General features: G+C 42.8%; 1 protein-coding gene across 1 annotated transcript in view; it reads left to right on the top strand.

Moving 5' to 3' along the window:
- The window catches only part of PTCHD1 (patched domain containing 1), a 51,762-nt gene extending 34,216 nt beyond the window's left edge, over positions 1–17,546 (top strand). Inside the window, exons 2-3 of the mRNA XM_081809047.1 lie at positions 2,921–3,581; positions 15,185–17,546. Coding sequence (XP_081665173.1) covers positions 2,921–3,581; positions 15,185–16,839 — 2,316 coding nt within the window. The 3' untranslated portion in view covers positions 16,840–17,546. The remainder of the gene's footprint in view (positions 1–2,920; positions 3,582–15,184) is intronic.
- Positions 17,547–18,580: the final 1,034 nt, after the last annotated feature.

Genomic DNA, 18,580 nt, shown 5'->3' with positions numbered 1-18,580 from the left:
TGGCTTGCTTTCCCCTTTCTGGCCCCAAGAGAAAACATTAATTTAAAGGCAAAGATGAAGTCACCATAAATTAACCTGTCATCATTTTCACCTTCCTTTCCCAGTGCAGAAATTTAAAGTAAGTATACAGGAAAAAAAAAAAAGAGCGTAGCTTCAATCTCTGGCTTCCCTTTTTCCCTGGGAATATATCTAAGTATGCCTACTAATGTGTCTGCTGTCCTAAGCGGGGCTCCCTTAGGAAAGTAAATCAGGGCATTCTAAAACCCTAACAGCGTGATATCCAGGTAGCGTGTGCAGTGTACCTGCCAAAGGCTATGCAAACGGCCAAGGATACATTGTGTACGAACTTGATAAGCAGTCATAAGAACCAGAGATCAGAACTGAGGAGTTTCGGATCTTCTGCATGCCTCTTATTATCCTCTCATCTCTTATCCCACAGTAGAATCCCACAGACGCCTCCTGCCAGGTGGGTGGCCACAGCCAACACCCCCTCTATGGATGCTTCTGCCACTCAGAAGCAAGAGTGACACACGCTCTACCCACCTCTCCATTGGCAATTCAAAGCAGCTGCGTCTCACGGCAGCTGTGGTGCCGAGAATTAAGAAACGTTCCTTCTCAAACTTTACTAAGATCTCCTTTCCCAAGTCTCCCTCCTATGATCTGGTGGTACAGGAGTTAACAGAGTGTCTGCTTTCTTCGGTCTGTGGTCCCAGGGATCAGAGCAGCAGATCTGCAGAGTTGGCAGATCACTAAATAGTTTATAACTCCCCACCCAGCAGGGCATGGTCGCCTTAGGGAATGGATGGAAAATATCCCCTTGCTATAACTAGGTTCGGCCCTGTGGCTTAACACCGTCTTATTTGGCAATCTTTTTCTCTTGACATATTTAGTAATCACTCTAAGGGAGATTTATTAGACTGTTCATAGGAACAAACAATGCACTAAATATTACACATATGCATGCTTTCCATACCACTCCTTTTCTAGCCTATTCTGAATCTTTCCCCAAAGTCTTTCTTTCAACACTTAATCAAAACTCTCTCTTGTCTTTAAATTCCTCTCGTTTCATCTCTCCCCTAAAATAACTTTATATTTGGGATTTTTTTTTTTTTTGTAGTTAGAAGTTCTTTTAATCAAAATTCACTGGGCCATACTTAGAGAAGAATGGATAAAAAGACACAGAGTTTAAAATCATTGAAGACATTTGCTCATCATTAATCCCAAAGCACCAAAGCAAAAATTAAGCAGATGGTAAGAGTTTTGTGAAAATAATCTCTTAGGTATCTCTGGGAGATCAAGAGCGTGTGTGTGTGTGTGTGTGTGTGTGTGTGAAGGAAAGAACTCAAAATTATTTCATAATATGGTGAAGTGTTTCCTGAACCTGACGGTTGGTGCCTGTGAGGAGATGTGGGGGAGGGTGCACTGAGAATTAGGATTAACAACTCATGCTCTATGCTAACGAAAGGACTTTGCCAGCTGGTACCCCTCCGACATTTTCAAAAAGCATAATAAATATCCCACTCACCCTGGCACATGCACAGCAAAATGTCTTCACAAATAATCCATCCAGAGCAGATTTAAGAGAAAATATATCAGGGTCATGGAGATGCTCAGAAGGTTATGAGTTATAATGGCACAGTCACAGTTTAGCAACTGGATGTTAAACTTTCTTCCCTTTGCATATGAAATGTTTTTCTTCATTCATTAGATACACAGTGGCTATCTCTGCTCACAGGCACACTCATTTACTTAACACTCAATTACATGTCTACCGCTGGCCTCCTGTTGCAGACTGGGCTCATCTTACGGAGAAAAGGGCCTATTTTCTCACCTTAGACTGTAGAATACATATACTCCCACATATCTGACTTTGAGCACTTGTAATTTTTTAGGCCACCTTAGCACTTGGGCAGGGCAAGCCCCAATTTAACCATTAGTTGCTAGCAAGAACTTTGACTCAACTCCCAGCATTGTTAACCTAGAGGTCTGTGGTCAGGGGTTAGGAGCACAAGTTCCGGAGCCAGGCTGCCTGGGATAGCCTAGCTCTCTCTTTCTCTTACTATGTGTGCGACCTTGGGCAAGCAACCATCTGTTTCCTCATCTGTAAAATGAGCCTAGTACTTGTACCCACATCATAGTTTCTTGTAAGGGTGAAATGGGTTAATCTGCATAAAAGGCCTCGAACTGTGCCTGGCATATGGTAGGAGTTGTTAAATGAGCGCTTGTATTCCCAGTGTCCACTTTGATCACAGGTGTATGGAGCTTGGACATGGCGAATCTGACTTGGGGTGAGGTGTGTAGAATAAATCCCACTGTGCTCCTTTAGCATGACCGCCATATAGCCCGGCCAGACTGTTACAGTCACATCTCCCCTCCCATATAAGCAGACAAGGAAAGCCAGAGAATATGAGGTCCCTCAAGGTGAGCCTCTTGTCTTTTATGGCACCAAGTGACTGAATTGGATGGGGAAGTCATTTAGGGGCCCTAGAAATTGGTAGCAGAGGATGGGCTTCCACGAGAAGTTGTACCTTAGTTCACCTGGTACATTACATCTTCAAGACAGTGGTCGTATGTGAGATTTTCAGACATTTATGGACCAACTGAGTCACAAATAAAGAAGAGAACATGTGAAAACCCAGATTCCCGGGCCCTACCCCAGAGATTTCTGATTTACCCGGTCTGACGTGGTCTGACAATTTTCATCTCTGACAAGTTCCCAGGTTGTGCTGATGCTGGTTTTGCATCCTTACTACCTGTTTCTATCATAGGGTTATAACATTTCATTTGAACCCTTCAGCTTGGAGATGACCTAAGTGACTCTGCCACCCCAAATAGAGATATTTGAATCCACAGAGCTAATGTCATGCATTGATGTCTTATTTTTGGTAATAAACTGACTTTCATTCTTTTTCTCCCATAGTTGCATGCTGCTGTGACCAGGATCCAGGTTCCAAGGCCTGGTTTTAATTACACGTTCGCCCACATATGTATCCTGAATAATGATAAGACTTGCATCGTGGATGACATAGTGCATGTTCTGGAGGAGCTAAAGAATGCTCGGGCCACCAACCGGACCAATTTTGCTATCACATACCCGATCACTCACTTAAAGGACGGGAGGGCAGTGTACAATGGACACCAGCTTGGAGGCGTCACTGTGCACAGCAAGGACCGGGTAAAATCCGCAGAGGCCGTCCAGCTCACCTACTACCTGCAGTCAATCAACAGTCTCAATGACATGGTGGCTGAGAGGTGGGAGTCCAGCTTCTGCGACACTGTCCGACTGTTCCAGAAATCCAATAGCAAAGTCAAAATGTACCCTTACACGTCCTCCTCACTGAGGGAAGATTTCCAGAAGACCAGCCGTGTATCGGAACGTTACCTGGTCACCAGCCTGATCCTGGTCGTAACCATGGCCATCCTGTGCTGCTCAATGCAGGACTGCGTCCGCAGCAAACCCTGGCTGGGCCTGCTCGGGTTGGTGACCATAACCCTGGCCACTCTCACCGCGGCCGGAATCATCAATCTTACTGGTGGGAAATACAATTCCACCTTCCTGGGAGTCCCTTTCGTCATGCTAGGTAATTACTGCCCTTCATTTTTTTTTATTTCCTCCTGCTGCTGGTGGTGACTGGGTTCCTAAAAGGCAAGGAGTAGCCATCTAACAACTTTCTTTTGTCTGTCATGTCTTCTTTTTGCCCAAAAGTCCTGGGACCAATTCTATAATGTGCTGGCCATTGGCAAGGGGCAACCTTATTTGGTAAATATGCCAGAAGTCCCAAGCCCTGGGTCCCAGCCCTGGTTCTCCAGTAAGTAGCGGTGTGGCATTTAGCACATATTAATCTTCTCTGGTGCCCCAGTGTCTTAGGTGGGGCTTCCCCTGAAGCAGAACCTGAGACAAGGATTTAGATATAAGTCGTTAATTTAGGAGGTGAGCCCAGGAAGCCCCAGCGTGGGAGTGAGAACATGAATCAGGGAAGGAAGACAATTCGGGCTATGTTAATGGGCAGGTTACTGCTTTAGGCTCCAGTGGCTCAATCCCACTGGGGACCTTTGGGAGACTTAACAGAACACACCTCAGAGAGGTCCTCCTTGAGGGGTGAGGAAGCTGCAAGCTGGGTCATGTACCCAGAAACCTTGTGTATGAGTCATTGACGGCTCTCCCCGGGGAAGACTGAACACATTCCTGCAGCCGCAAAAATCCCCCAGGTGGATGGTGTTTGTCGTGAGAAGCCTTCCCTGAGCTCCAGAATAGTGACTAGGAGGGCACATGGGTTGGGCACTGACAGGGTCTGCTACCCTCCATTTCCCCACCCTATGGATGGAATGGATGTGAATATCACAAAAAGGGACATGATAAGTGTACAAAAACTTTGAAAGCAACAAGTGAGAAATAAATAAGAAGGTATCTTTTTTCCTGTCCTTGCTATAATAACTCAGGGGAATATTTTTAAATGACGATGTGAGAATCCCAGTATATTCTCTCTTAGGGGCTGCAAGAATTTCCTGATAGAGATAACGGTGAAAACAAAGCCAGGGTGGTTATAATACAATGTCAGTTGCTCTGTTCATCTGGTATTGAAGATGGCATACCCAGCAAGCCTGATGGCAGGCTTCCTGTGGGCCAAGGGTTCCAGGGGCTCGTTTCTCCCTTTTCTGTGGCCACTTCTCACCAATTCCTTTAGCAAAATTAAAATGTCATTTGGAATCAGATACTGACATGACAAATGAAGTTGTATTTTTCATTGAATGAGAAAGAACTATGGTTGAGTTCATTAGAATGCCTAATGCCCTGTTTAGGGGTAGCAGAAGGAAAGAAAAGAATGTACTCAGATCTCAGCTGCTTTTCAGTTAAAATGATAAGCAGAGTGGCAGGGCTGCAAGGTCACAGAATGACATGCTGCCCTCCAGGCTCTGAGGCCTGTGGGAGTGCAGACCTGGGCAATAAAAACATATATGTTAGCTCCTGGGAAAGGGGGCGCTGTGGAGATGGAGCAAGTCCTACATTCACCAGGTCACTTTGCTCATCGCCGCCAAACACAACAGAGAAGGAGGCTGCCATACTTCCTCCTGAAGTCAGTCCCTTAAGAAGGCAGCATAACTAGCCTCCTGAACCCCAAGACGGTGTGTGCTGATGGTGGGCTCCACGGCAGTTCCTTGAAGACTCAGTGCAACTGGGTAGTAGCTTCCATGGAGGCTTGAGTCAAGGTTTCTTTAAATGAAGATGTTTTGCCCATGATTAGTCCCATGCTTGGGTTTTATTTTTTAGCTTTTCATTTTAAAAATGCAGTGGTTTTTGTTGTGACTGTTTTTGCGGGAGGAAGAAAAAACAGGAATAAGGAAGGAGTGGGGAACTGAAGGGAGGCAGTGGGTTTTTAAGATCAAGAAGAAAGAATGTCAAAGCTAGAAAAAGGACTATTGGCCCAGGTTTGATGACACTCCCAAGTTGTGACCAGTGAGCCCCAAGTATGATACAGTATTTAAAACTTCCTAAAAACTAACTGCATTAAGTAAAATAAAACTTCAATATTTAGAGCTTCTTAAAATTATTTTTAAGTAAAACAACATAGCAATAGTCAAAACTTCTTAACATTAACCTCACAAAAAAATCAATTTCACCAAATAAAATGAAATGGAATATTCGAAACTTCTCTAATTTTATTAAGTAAACTAAGTTATGATATTTAAGATTTCTTAAAACTTCTTTTTGTACTTCCTAAAGAAATTTTAAACATCGTAAATCAAAGTCAGCACAAAAAGGAATATACCAGCTAGGACTGGTACAAGGAAGGATGTAAGAGATTGGACGATGTTAGCCGAGAATTGGCTTTAGAAAACAAATCCAGAAATAGTAGCGCCACAACCCCCCAGAGACCGAGGATCACTGAACTTGACGTCAGAGTTCAATTCAGAAAAATCTGGCGTTCGTGGTGAAAGAGACCAAGCGCCGCAGGTACCCAATACTCCCTTGTTTGCAATTTGTGAGGAAAGTTACATGCATTGATTTGATGGCAGTTTTCCCTGCTGACAATCAGTATGCAAACTTTCTGTACATTTTAGCCCAAAGAGAACTATTACTTAGTCACAACATGAAAGGAAGCTATGCGTTTTAGTAGCTAGGGTCCATCTGCAATAAATACTTTGCACCACGTAATGGGTGCTTACTATGCTCATAAAGCCAACAGTGCCTGGATTTAGGATGGTCACCCTTCTGTGTTTCACAGATAAACTCTTCGTTCTCAGAATTTGATTATAAAATGAAATATAGGCAAGAGCATGTTCATAAATGTTGCATTTAGGGCCCATGTTTAATTCTGGATTTTTGATGACCAGTCCCAAAACACTAATAAATATTTCAAACGACAAAGAAGAAATGCAGTGCTAAGGGTTTTGCACTATGAGTCAATAAACTGTCCAGTTTTAAATTTTTCTGTCTATGACATAAAATGGCTATGTCTAAACTAAGATTTAAGCAAAATGTCTTGATTTTCCATGTTATATAAATACAATATCAAATAAAAATTAAAACTATATGGTCTCATTTAAAAGGAAAAGTATCTCAGAAAAAAGGCTCTAATACAGAGATTTCCTTGGCCAACAACAGGTCCATAATATGATAAACATTATACTTAAAATTCAGCAAACTAAACATTCTCAGTGTGATGCCGGTCACATAAGGCCAGATCCAGCCAAATGCCAAAATGGCAGTAGATTTAGAATGGAAAATTTTAAGGCCACGTGTGTCAAGCAGTATTAACCTGACAAAATTCCAGAATAGGAAAGAATTTGGATAAACTCTGAGAGTATGCCATAATGGGATGTGACTGTGTGTTTCTAGCCAAGACAATACGTGACATCTCTGGCAATAAGAATATATCCTACACAGATGAATCATTTTGGCAATGATGTAAGCATAGATACATCATGATTTAGAATGTTTTTAATCAGTGTCATGCATATTAGACAATCTCACTTCTGCCAAAACCCCTGTCCATATGAGTCAGATCAGTTTATTTAGAGCTGAAATCCTTAAAGGTCTACCGCATTATAAATGCCCATTGACATTTTTTAGTTACTATAAACTTGGAGAAGAGTTTCTATCATCCCATTATGCATAAAGTACTATCCTTTTTTTCCAAACTATATTAATATCAGGTACTGAAGTACTTGAACTGCCATTTGTAAACAGAGGACACTCATCATTTTAATCCATTATGGAACTTCCTTTAAAGGATGAGGATTTACACCATTGTCCTCCAGTTGGCTATGATTTAAGAAATTGGCAAAGATTTTGTGCATGCAAGCTCTCCTTAGAGGCTTACTATTTCCACAGCATTCCTGGTCAGACACAAATGAGGAAGGGAATGGAATGTTGGAGAATATAGAAGGGAACAAAAGGAAGGGTTCTTCCTTCTTCATCTGGAAGGTTTGTGGCTTCATGTACATTCTGACCAGCTGAAAGGGGAGAACCGAAGTTGTGCTGAAAGAGTTTCGATACTAGTTTGTAAGTGGTAATCTAATTTATAAGGGTTGCTTTGCATTTATCAAGATATAAGAGCCATGGAGATCGGATGAGACAAAAAAGTATTCTTCAAGAAAAATATTCTTCAAGCCCTTTCACAACACAGAGTGCTAACCACTATACGCTCACAGTGAGCTACTGGGGATTTACAGCCCTTTCAAACGTTTGGGACTTTTGAGAAGGTCAAATACCACATCCAGGGTACCCTCTTCCTTCTGAATTATAAAGCCAGGCCGCTCAAATTCAAGGATGGGAAAGGAAGAAAGGATGTAATTAAGTGCTAGGAGGAGAATAATAGCAGGGGCATTTGGTACCTTTCAGGTATATTCTAAGATTATCTGTATTTAGCAGAAACCAGAAGATCAGGTTCAGTTTTCCAAGAATTTGTTCTCATTTGATGCCACCTGGAATATGATGCAGTATATGGAGCTCAGGCTTTGAAGAGGTGAAAGTTCTTATGCCGGAAATTTAGTTCTGAGAAATCAGAACTCTTATTTTTGTTCTAAACTCAAGCAAACCTGAAAGGTTTTGTTTTCAGGTTGAGCTGGTATATTTCTTTTTTTTTTAAGTAATTCCTATGCCCATTGTGGGGCTCGAAACTCAGGACCCCCCAATTCAAGAGTCACATGCTCTACTGGCTGAGCCAGCCAGGCACCCCATTCTGGTATATTTCTAAAATTGTGAGACATATAGGGCAGGGAAATCAGCCAGATAATAATAAAGTTCAAACCATAAGAAATTGCCAATATTCAACTATTTTTGACCTACAAAATTGGTACCAATATCCAGCCATTTTTGAACTACAAAGCAGTAATTTCTTATGGTTCAACCTAATACATTATTGTACAAGTCCGTTATTTGCAACAATATGACAGTCTACATAATGGAGCAGACTGCTGTGGAAACACTCTGCTTGGATATAAATCACTAATTGGTTCGGTAATTTCTGGAGGAAAAAACCCTGGTTGATAAGGGTTTTATTGTTCTCAGTTTTCTTTACATCTGATTTAAAATAAGACAGGAATTACTGTCTTATTTTAAAATTACAATATTTTCAAAGTTTTTTCCTGGATATTTTTTTTGCAATGTCTGACGGTCATTTGGGGACTAATTTACAAGGAGATTGTGCAATCTAGTTTTGTGGGTAGTTTTCACCCTTTTATTATGCTCCACCAATCATATTCCAGTAAGGGGTGGGTGGGGAGAAATAGGTCTGGGGAGATGGAGCAAAACGTGTTTTATTGTTCTATTCTTAACCGTAAAGGAGGACAAGAATAGGACTGAGGGGGCAGGTCCATGCAGAGCTCAGTAAGGCAGAGGAATGCAGTGACACTTCCTCCTTGACCCTGGTCTCCGGGTATACTCTGGGTGGTCTAGCCCCACCTCATCTAGGGACTGGGGGAATGGCAGATGTTACAAAGGTCAGGCAGCAGGAGGCAACGTCAGGACACTGACCTGGTAAAAATAGACCATGAAGAAAAATACCGAGTTTGGTGTTGCATTTGGACCAGCATCTGAGAAAGTCACTGCCGAGACCAGGCAGTAGTGACCAGATGGGTCTATAGGAGCTCACAATGGAAGCAGATACACAGTCATCGTCAAGGAAATCCTGCATTTCACCTAAGCTACTTCAGCAGCCAAGAACCAAAATGCAGATGGAACCTAAGAGAGGGATTCTAGCCTCTTCTCTGCACTGATGGTGTAGGTAGTAGCACTCGCTTTTCTCTTCCTTACCAGTAAAATAACTTTCAAATCAGCCTACTATTCATCATATGTGTGTGTGTGTGTGTGCATAGTGTATATGTAATATATATTATGCAATAAGTTCATGTACATATATATGTATTTCATGTGTTTATAACATTATGTAGCATATATTGTTTGAATATTTGGGTATAAATACTATACATTTCCCTATTATATAGTATATATTCACACATTTTATATGTAAATATATAAAATATGTTTGAATAGGATATGACATATATGCATATATTTATATATTACATATGTCTCCTATATGTAAAGATATTGCACAGTGACCATAGCATATGCTGTGGGCCCCATTTACAGACACTGATTTTATATAGTGCACACACACACTCAGTATCTAAATACCTTTCTTTCAACAAGGAAGAGCTATTAGCATATTCATTTCTTGGACTCTTATTTGCAGCTCTCTAATGAGGGAAAAGCATTTCTCAGATTAAAATCCAATGCTGTGATTAGAATTGCCAAACTGTGCAAGTCTCTGGTAGAAAGCATAAGATGTGTGTATTTGCCCTGATGTGTGCATCCTTCTTAACTTAAGCAGAGTACACCTTCCTTTACTCTCTCTCTTAACTGTGACACAAAACAGGCTGTGATAAACCAAACAATTCAGCATAGAAAGTAAATGTTTATAACTGGCAAAGTGTAAATGTAACCCAGTTAATGAACTTCTCCCTGAAAATAGATGTTACTCAACCCAGACATTCATACGCTTTAAATTTCTTCTCAAAAAAAACAAAAATCATGGATTTATGGGGATGTCACTGAAAGTAAAGCATTTTAAGAACATGAGCTACTTAGTGAAGCTCATCTAAGAGTAAAATATGTTCTAGCAGATTTTGCTCATGCATTCATTATACTCTGGATCTTTTAGAAGAATGTAGTAATTTTATTTCCACATAAGAAATTTGGCACTGCCCAGGCATTCTATAAATGGCTTCATTGTCTCCTGATATTAAATGTTTTTGCATTGAAACTAAAAGATCATCCATTAGCAAGCCATCCCTTTTCACTTCCTCATCTTCTCAGCTACTCCTTGTGTTCTGGAACTCCAGATGAGGAAATCCTGCTAGTATGGAAAGGATGAAAATGTGAGTAGTGCCCAAAGGCATCAGCCTCTGTGCTATGTCTCTGTGTGTTGGGGAAGGCATGAGAATCTGGGCCTGGGGAAAAATCTGCCTTACAGAATCCAGATGCACAAAACAGATCAATTTGCTTGTGATTATTCATTGACAAAAAAATAAACAAATCACCCAGACTGCCTCTGATAGCAAAACCATTAAATACATTGAAAATATGATTCGTTTCATGAACAGCTTTCCAGAAGCACATCTACTGGGTAAAGCTGGGTTAACTCTCAACTATTCGTTGGTGGATTCTTGCATTAGTGGATTATAAACAACCCTGAAGGCTTTGGTCAGGCCCCAGAAAAGGGTCTGGGTGAGGGTGAGACTTAATCTGTGAGTGTTCTTGAGCCTCACCTTAAGTGACTGGAGGATAGCCAGTTGAGGTTTTTCTACCATTAGTGTTATTTATCACTTGTGTTGCTTTTTCTCTTCATGGCTCCAAAGCCTGAAAGTCATGTGCACATACAGATATAAAATCACTTGGAAAAGAAGGAAAACTATTAGCCTAAATCCTCTAGTATTTGATTTTACTAAAGGACGGTCCCAAAGTCTACTGCTAATAAAACGTAAATTGCACTCCTGGTACAAACTGTATCTGAACATTGGCGAAGAGCTCTATCTACGGTCCTTATCCCAGGACCTGGCTAAAAGCCCCCACCGCTTCAAAGTGTTCACTCTTGAATAATTAGACCTTGGGCCTGTACGTGTGTCCTGACACATACTGACACCCATGGAACTATACAGACACGCAGTGTGCCAAAATAGAAACAAACATCTTGCATGTGCTTTTAAAAGATAAGTGAATACTTTAAAAGCTTCTTTAGCTTAAGAATTTGATAGAATCAATATGTGGTGTTTAACAGTTCCCTTTGGCAACTCTTCAGCCTTAAACACTGTGACTGTAAGACAGGGACGCTATGGGATATTGATCAGTTCCTGGCGTGCTCACCAGGATAGTCTTTACTTCCGGGTCTTGAGCTATGGACCTGCCATTGGGATGTGGAGCCCTGGCTCCTATAACCACCACAGGGCCTCTGGTCACCAAAGGCTAAGTCTGTCTGGAACTTCAGGTTTGGGTACCTCCCTATGTGAGTGCTGCTACGAGGGAGTGCTCGTGAACAGGCTTGCAACATTGGAGATGGATAATGGTCCCTTGCTGAAATGATGCTTTGCACCAATGACGTACGCCCCTTGGTCAGATTTAATAGAGAGGCTTACAGAGTTCCGACTTCATAGAGAAAAATTTAAAAACTGAAGTGCAAAGAAGACAGCAGTATTTTTGCTTTTAAAGCACCTTTTAAAAATACGGGAAATGACAGCCAAACCTCTGAAAAGTATCTTCAATCCACATGCAGTATCTGTTTGCCTACATCTGTGAGATTTGGCCTCAGAGTCCAGCTTACTGGACCCCAGCCCCAAAGCTAAGAGGTGATGGATGATGGTGACACTAAAGAAGGGAGGCACCTGCTGAGAGAGGAAAGTGGAGAGGAACGGAACCTACCAAAACCTTTCTTCCCTGCCTTTCCTTGATATCACTGGCCCATTTCTGAAGTGGCTACAAAAGATAAGGCCAGGGCTGGCTGAAGGAAAAACTGCAAAGGATTTAGTCTCTGTGAAATCCACCTACCTATAATTTCCTCTTTACTGCCTCCCCATCTCCAGCCTCTGTCCCACCGCCCCGCCCCCCCGAATGAAGGGAAGCTGCTTCAGTACACCACTGTCCCGGAGGGGTATGCATTTATAAGAACACCTTTGAAGGCTAAAACCAAAGGGAATTTGGCTATAATTATGGGCAGAGTAGGCATTCTGGGTGGTTGTGGGAGCAGGCAGGGTATTCGTCATGTCCTAGGACTCCCAGAATATGACTCCCCTTGAGTCCAGGCCAGGAAACAGAGACCCCATCGTTCAGCTTTCCTTTAGGGTAACAGACTGACCTCTTCAACATAATTACCCAGCTGTGAATCAGGTCTAGCAGCAGTGAGGCACCCCCGGCTGTTAATCCCCGGGAGGCACCTCCAGCTCTGTTGGCATTCATCCTTCTCTTGACTGACTGAACTTCAGGAAGGAGGCCCAGTTATGGCGTCCGCAGTTGTCCCTGAAATCCAAAGAGCTCTTCAAAGACACTGCACATCTCCAGTTTGGAATTTAGGGTGTAGGCATCTGCCAGAAAGGTGTGGCTTGAGAAACAAGAATTTGGCCTTATCAGGAAGGATAGTGGGGGCCTTTGGAGGCAAGACCAACAATGGCTAGCAACAAATTCTGAATGACTTGGTAGAATGTATTCTTTCTTGGGGCCTCCTCTTCTTGCCTCTACGAATGTCTACATGTACACCCCTGTAGAGAGAGGAGAGAAGGAAAGGCGTAGTTTCCAACAGCCCCCAAGAACAAAATGAAAATTCTCTCTGGAGCTGACCCCAGAACCAAGAGCATATGCAAAGAGAGTCAGGACTCAATAAAAATGATCACACTGTAGAAGGACAAGGCATTTAAATGCAGCAACAGAACTCAGGAGACAAGCTCAAAGCCTATTTCCATCTTTCCTCGACTTTTGATTATTTTCATTCTGGACCCTCGAGCCTCACTCTCTTCACCAAATAGCTCTGTTAATTCCAATTCTTTTCCTCACTTAGCCTCTAAGACTACTCAACAGCATGGTAAGAAATGGATTCTTAGGGTATTTTCCAACAAGAGTCAGGGTCAGATAATGTCGTAAAACATCCCCCCCACCCCCAACACCTTTGCTGGTGCCCCTCTAATGCACTGCACGACTAATTCTAATCCTGCTATATGCATTCTTATGTTCTTACCATATTTAATGACTCAGTACTAAAGCCCTGTTTTAAAACATTTTTCTTGTTTCTGGCATGTAAATACTATTAAAAAAATCTTCATCTGCCATTTTCAGTGAAACTTTAGTGTGTTTTACCCAAGAGAACTTAGTCTACTTGGCCCCAGATGAAATGGTCAGTATTGTTTGCCCAGGGTGCAAACGCCTTGGAGGTACTAATCCTCCTTTTATGCTCATTATCCCGGAATTGGTTACTTTTAATAAAAGGTCGGTCAGTCCTTCCTGAGAACAATGTGGAAACAGACAACAAATAGTCTTCCTTTCTGAGACTAGATGTTAACTTTCTAAAACATAATTAACAGGATGCCAGTCAATGAGTGCACTTTTGACTTCATGCCTGGGGAGTTTAGGTGCCTCCAATTTAGTAGGGGCCACAGTGCCAGTTACCTAATTGACAGTCTCCACCTGCCCTCTCAAGTGGCTGCAGAACGATGCCTAGTAAATTAAGATAAATGCCAAATCCTTCTGAGGAAACAGGCCTATATCACGACTATGGAATGGGCATTCAGGTTTGAGACTGAGCAAGACTTCACAATAAGGATATAAATACCCACCTGGGCACAAGGGAAGATGTTCACCCAGTTATTGTACACACAAAATAACAGTGACTCACTTCACTCAGCATTACGCTTGGCCAGAGATTTTTAATTCCTTTTTAAAAACAAGACTATTGTACCACCGGGTAGAGATTTTATTATCCTCAGTAATGGGATTGAATATGCCAAGGCATAGAAGGAGAAAATTAGATCTGTTGATCCCAGTGCCAAGATAGGGGTTACTGAAAGCCACAACAGGTCACTTCCGGTGGGCTTTTCAATGTCACAGTGGCCTGGAAACCCAGGAGAGCCATCGGGCAAGTGTCTGCCTCCAAGCAGGAGAGGTGGGGGAAGTCTAGCTGGATCCAGCCTCAAGCACTAGAATGGAGTGAAAACAGGGGCACTTAGCGTACCTCTGCTATTCCAGTGCTTCTGGAATGCTAACCAAGGAGGCCAAGGCACTAAGTAGTTAAGGAAAAAGGTTATTGATCTGGCTCTCTTCCTCAGACGCCATGGCCAAATAGTGCAGAGAAGCCAGCAGAGTCAGCCCCTGCTTGATATATCATCTATGAACAAGCAAAATTGGTCAAACAGGTCCCTAAAGACAAAATGCAAGCTATACACCTACAAGCGGAATTTTGATTTTTATCAGTTGCGGGGAGAGTTCGTGTGAATCGTGTTCCATCTTCCACCTTTCCTATTCACTCAAACTCAGTGCTACTTATTGTGCTTCCCTCTGTGTCTCAGATTTATTGCTTCCTGGACTGATACTTGGCGGGGGCAGGGGGCATGGGGAAGAGGCTGTGATTTAGGTTCCCATCAAGATTCAAATTGAATACAGTGCCTCTTTCTCCCTAAAGTCTTCCACTTGGCCAAACTTAGAGGAGATGATGAGACATTAACTCAGAACCCTCTGCCCAATACCTTCCTCTGTGCTGACCTCCAGCCAGACTTGTGGGGATGACAAGCCAAGCGATGAGTGGCCAGGAACCTTCTCTGGAGTGTTCCACCAACCAAGGGAAACACAAACTCTGCAAGCTGCACCCACAGCCCCAACCTCTCGCTGTATATAAGCCCCAAGGGACAGGCGCCCGTCTACTTGGCTTTCCATAGGCAGAAGTCCACCCTGCATTCTTAAGCCAGAAGGGAGCACGAAGATCTTAGCCCCTCGATCTTCTCTTTCACTTGCCATTACCATTTAGGATTAACTAAAATACAGGGCTCTCTTCCACAGGAGAAATTCTTGGCATTTACAAACTGTCACCACCAAGGCTGGTTGTATTTCCCTTGACCCGGTAGTTGCCCGTGACCAAGTTGGTTCCTCTCTTTCAAGAGGTTACTCCTTTCAAATTTTTGATCTGGTCTTTTTCTGCCCCCTCAGGTCATGGATTATATGGGACTTTTGAAATGTTATCCTCCTGGAGGAAAACTAGAGAAGACCAACATGTTAAAGAGAGAACTGCAGCAGTCTATGCAGACTCCATGCTCTCCTTTTCTCTCACCACTGCCATGTACCTGGTCACCTTTGGCATAGGGGCCAGCCCTTTCACGAACATTGAGGCAGCCAGGATTTTCTGCTGCAATTCCTGTATTGCAATCTTCTTCAACTACCTCTATGTACTCTCGTTTTATGGTTCCAGCCTGGTATTCACTGGCTACATAGAAAATAATTACCAGCATAGTATCTTCTGTAGAAAAGTCCCAAAGCCCGAGGCATTGCAGGAGAAGCCGGCATGGTACAGGTTTCTCCTGACAGCCAGATTCAGCGAGGACACAACGGACGGCGAGGAAGCGAACACTTACGAGAGTCACCTATTGGTATGTTTCCTCAAACGCTATTACTGTGACTGGATAACCAACACCTATGTCAAGCCTTTTGTAGTTCTCTTTTACCTTATTTATATTTCCTTTGCCTTAATGGGCTATCTGCAGGTCAGTGAAGGGTCAGACCTTAGTAACATCGTAGCAACTGCAACGCAAACCATTGAGTACACTACTGCCCAGCAAAAGTACTTTAGTAACTACAGTCCGGTGATTGGGTTTTATATATACGAGTCCATAGAATACTGGAACACTAGTGTCCAAGAAGACGTGCTAGAATACACCAAGGGGTTCGTGCGGATATCCTGGTTTGAGAGCTATTTAAATTACCTTCGGAAACTCAATGTGTCTACTGGCTTGCCTAAGAAAAACTTCACAGACATGTTGAGGAATTCCTTCCTGAAAGCTCCCCAATTTTCACATTTTCAAGAGGACATCATCTTCTCTAAAAAGTACAATGATGAGGTTGATGTAGTGGCCTCCAGAATGTTTCTGGTGGCCAAGACCATGGAAACTAACAGAGAAGAACTCTATGATCTCCTGGAGACCCTCAGGAGACTTTCTGTCACCTCCAAGGTGAAGTTCATTGTCTTCAACCCATCCTTCGTGTATATGGATCGATATGCCTCCTCTCTGGGAGCCCCCCTGCACAACTCCTGCATCAGTGCTTTGTTCCTGCTCTTCTTCTCGGCATTTCTGGTGGCAGATTCTCTGATTAATGTCTGGCTCACTCTAACGGTTGTGTCCGTGGAGTTTGGAGTTATAGGTTTCATGACATTATGGAAAGTAGAACTGGACTGCATCTCTGTGCTGTGCTTAATTTATGGAATTAACTACACAATTGACAATTGTGCTCCACTGTTATCCACATTCGTTCTGGGCAAGGATTTCACAAGAACTAAATGGGTAAAGAACGCCCTGGAAGTGCACGGGGTAGCTATTTTACAGAGCTACCTCTGCTATATCGTTGGTCTGATTCCTCTCGCAGCTGTGCCTTCAAATCTGACCTGTACACTGTTCAGGTGCTTGTTTTTAATAGCATTTGTCACCTTCTTTCACTGCTTTGCCATTTTACCTGTGATACTGACTTTCCTGCCACCCTCTAAGAAAAAAAGGAAAGAGAAGAAAAATCCTGAAAACCGGGAGGAAATTGAATGTGTGGAAATGGTGGATATTGACAGTACCCGAGTGGTTGACCAAATTACAACAGTGTGATAGAGTCTGCTTGTATATTTTCACCCTAGGTCTTATTGAGAGCAAAGATATTATGTTAATGAAACAAATTCAAAGTTGTTCTTTCTTTTTTAAGAAACAGACATTGCCAAAGCAAAGGACAAGGGGGGAAATGGGCATTGCATATTTTCAGTCTTTAAAACAAAAGGATTGCTACCAGAAATAATTTACACACACACACATCTCTTAAACTAAGATCAAATAGAAGAAAGCTTATTAGCAAGCAGAATCCTATTTTATTCACGCTGCAGATGTTGCTGGTATTGTGACAAAAACCTACTGATTGAAAGGTCAGCTGCCAAGGCAGAAATAGCTTTAAGCATTGTTCAAACAATAAAGCTTCCAGAACTTCTGCAGAGCAGTAGCTCCAGGCAGAGTCTGTGGTTTGAGGTCTTAGCTGTCTCATCTAGCTCCCCAGCACCCCAAGGAGATGCTTTCAAAAATTCTGGCCAGGAAAAGCAAGCCACAGCCTTGGAAGTGACCCAGGGTAGAGTGGCCATCACCCGTGGAATGAAATTGAGTGATCTGCAAATTCACCCAGGTGAGGCAGTTTTGTTGTCTAGAATGAATCCATCATAGCCCCCCATCAGTATACTTTGAGCATTTGTATGATTGGGTGAATACACCTTTAAACCAATGACAGCCCCAGCACTGCAGAGTTGGAGCAGTTCTATTTTGGAACATCCTGTTGCTTGTCACCAAATGGATCTGCTTTATTAGTTACAGCTCTTGGCAGGAGGCTCTGAGTACCCTAAATTGCAGAGCCAAACCCAAATACCTGGCAGGATTGAGGAAAAGCAGGTGTCAACTTGAACCCAGAGGTAGTGTCTCCATTTTAACAAAAAATATGGCCAGCTGGTACAGCTGTTTGTGGTTTGACCCTACATGCAGTTTTTGTGTGGATGCCCAGAAACAACATCTGCCTGTGCATGGCTGAGGAAGGAGAAGTGAACACTGAAATGGTTATCTGCCATAGTTTTCAACTCGTAGAGCCTGTCTGCCTTTGCTATGAGACATGGCTGCTCAGAGACACAGAGGAGAAAAGGAAGTTCTTTGGTGAGTGTTAGGTCCCAAAACTGAGAAACTTCGGAAAAGTGCAGGCAGGGAGATGAAGGACGGAAGGGGAGATAGATGGAAATGACTGGAAGATGTAATCACAAATACACAATTATCAGTGATGGCGGTCAAACGTTCCTGCTAAGCTGGCTGCACTTTCATCTTCCTGGTACCCCCCCCACCCCCCAATACCTTTGCTGGTGCCCGTCTAATGCACTGCACGGCCCTTCTGTACATTAACGAGCCTAGATGTTTACACTGTTGATTGCAGTATTTACAGGCTCTAAATGGAAACACTTTGATTGGAAGAGGCTGTGTATGTTGCCCCAGACCCCTGCATTTCTTTATGTCTATAAAAATGAAGCTAATACCTGGTCACATTTGAGGCAAATGTCTACAATATTTTTCCCTTTTAGAGATGTAGCTTATTCAGACATCTATAGTGGTAAGCATTTCCCCAAAGCACCTTTGCTCTCTGGACCTTAGCGGATGTACTGTGCAACTCCCCCAACCTCCGCACAGGAGGAAACTGAGACCTAGGAGAATAAAGCGACTCAGCCAGGGTCACACCACTAGAGTGTTTCCATCATTTTAGCATGCCTAAGACAGGGCAGGCCACTTTAAGATTTTCCCTTAAGAGGGCTATTTCTCCCTTCAAAGTACATTT

The sequence above is a fragment of the Leptonychotes weddellii genome, chromosome X, assembly GCF_054177405.1.
Source record: "Leptonychotes weddellii isolate Sample4059 chromosome X, ASM5417740v2, whole genome shotgun sequence".
Taxonomy (NCBI): Eukaryota; Metazoa; Chordata; class Mammalia; order Carnivora; family Phocidae; genus Leptonychotes; species Leptonychotes weddellii.
This window is presented reverse-complemented; position numbering and strand designations above follow the sequence as displayed.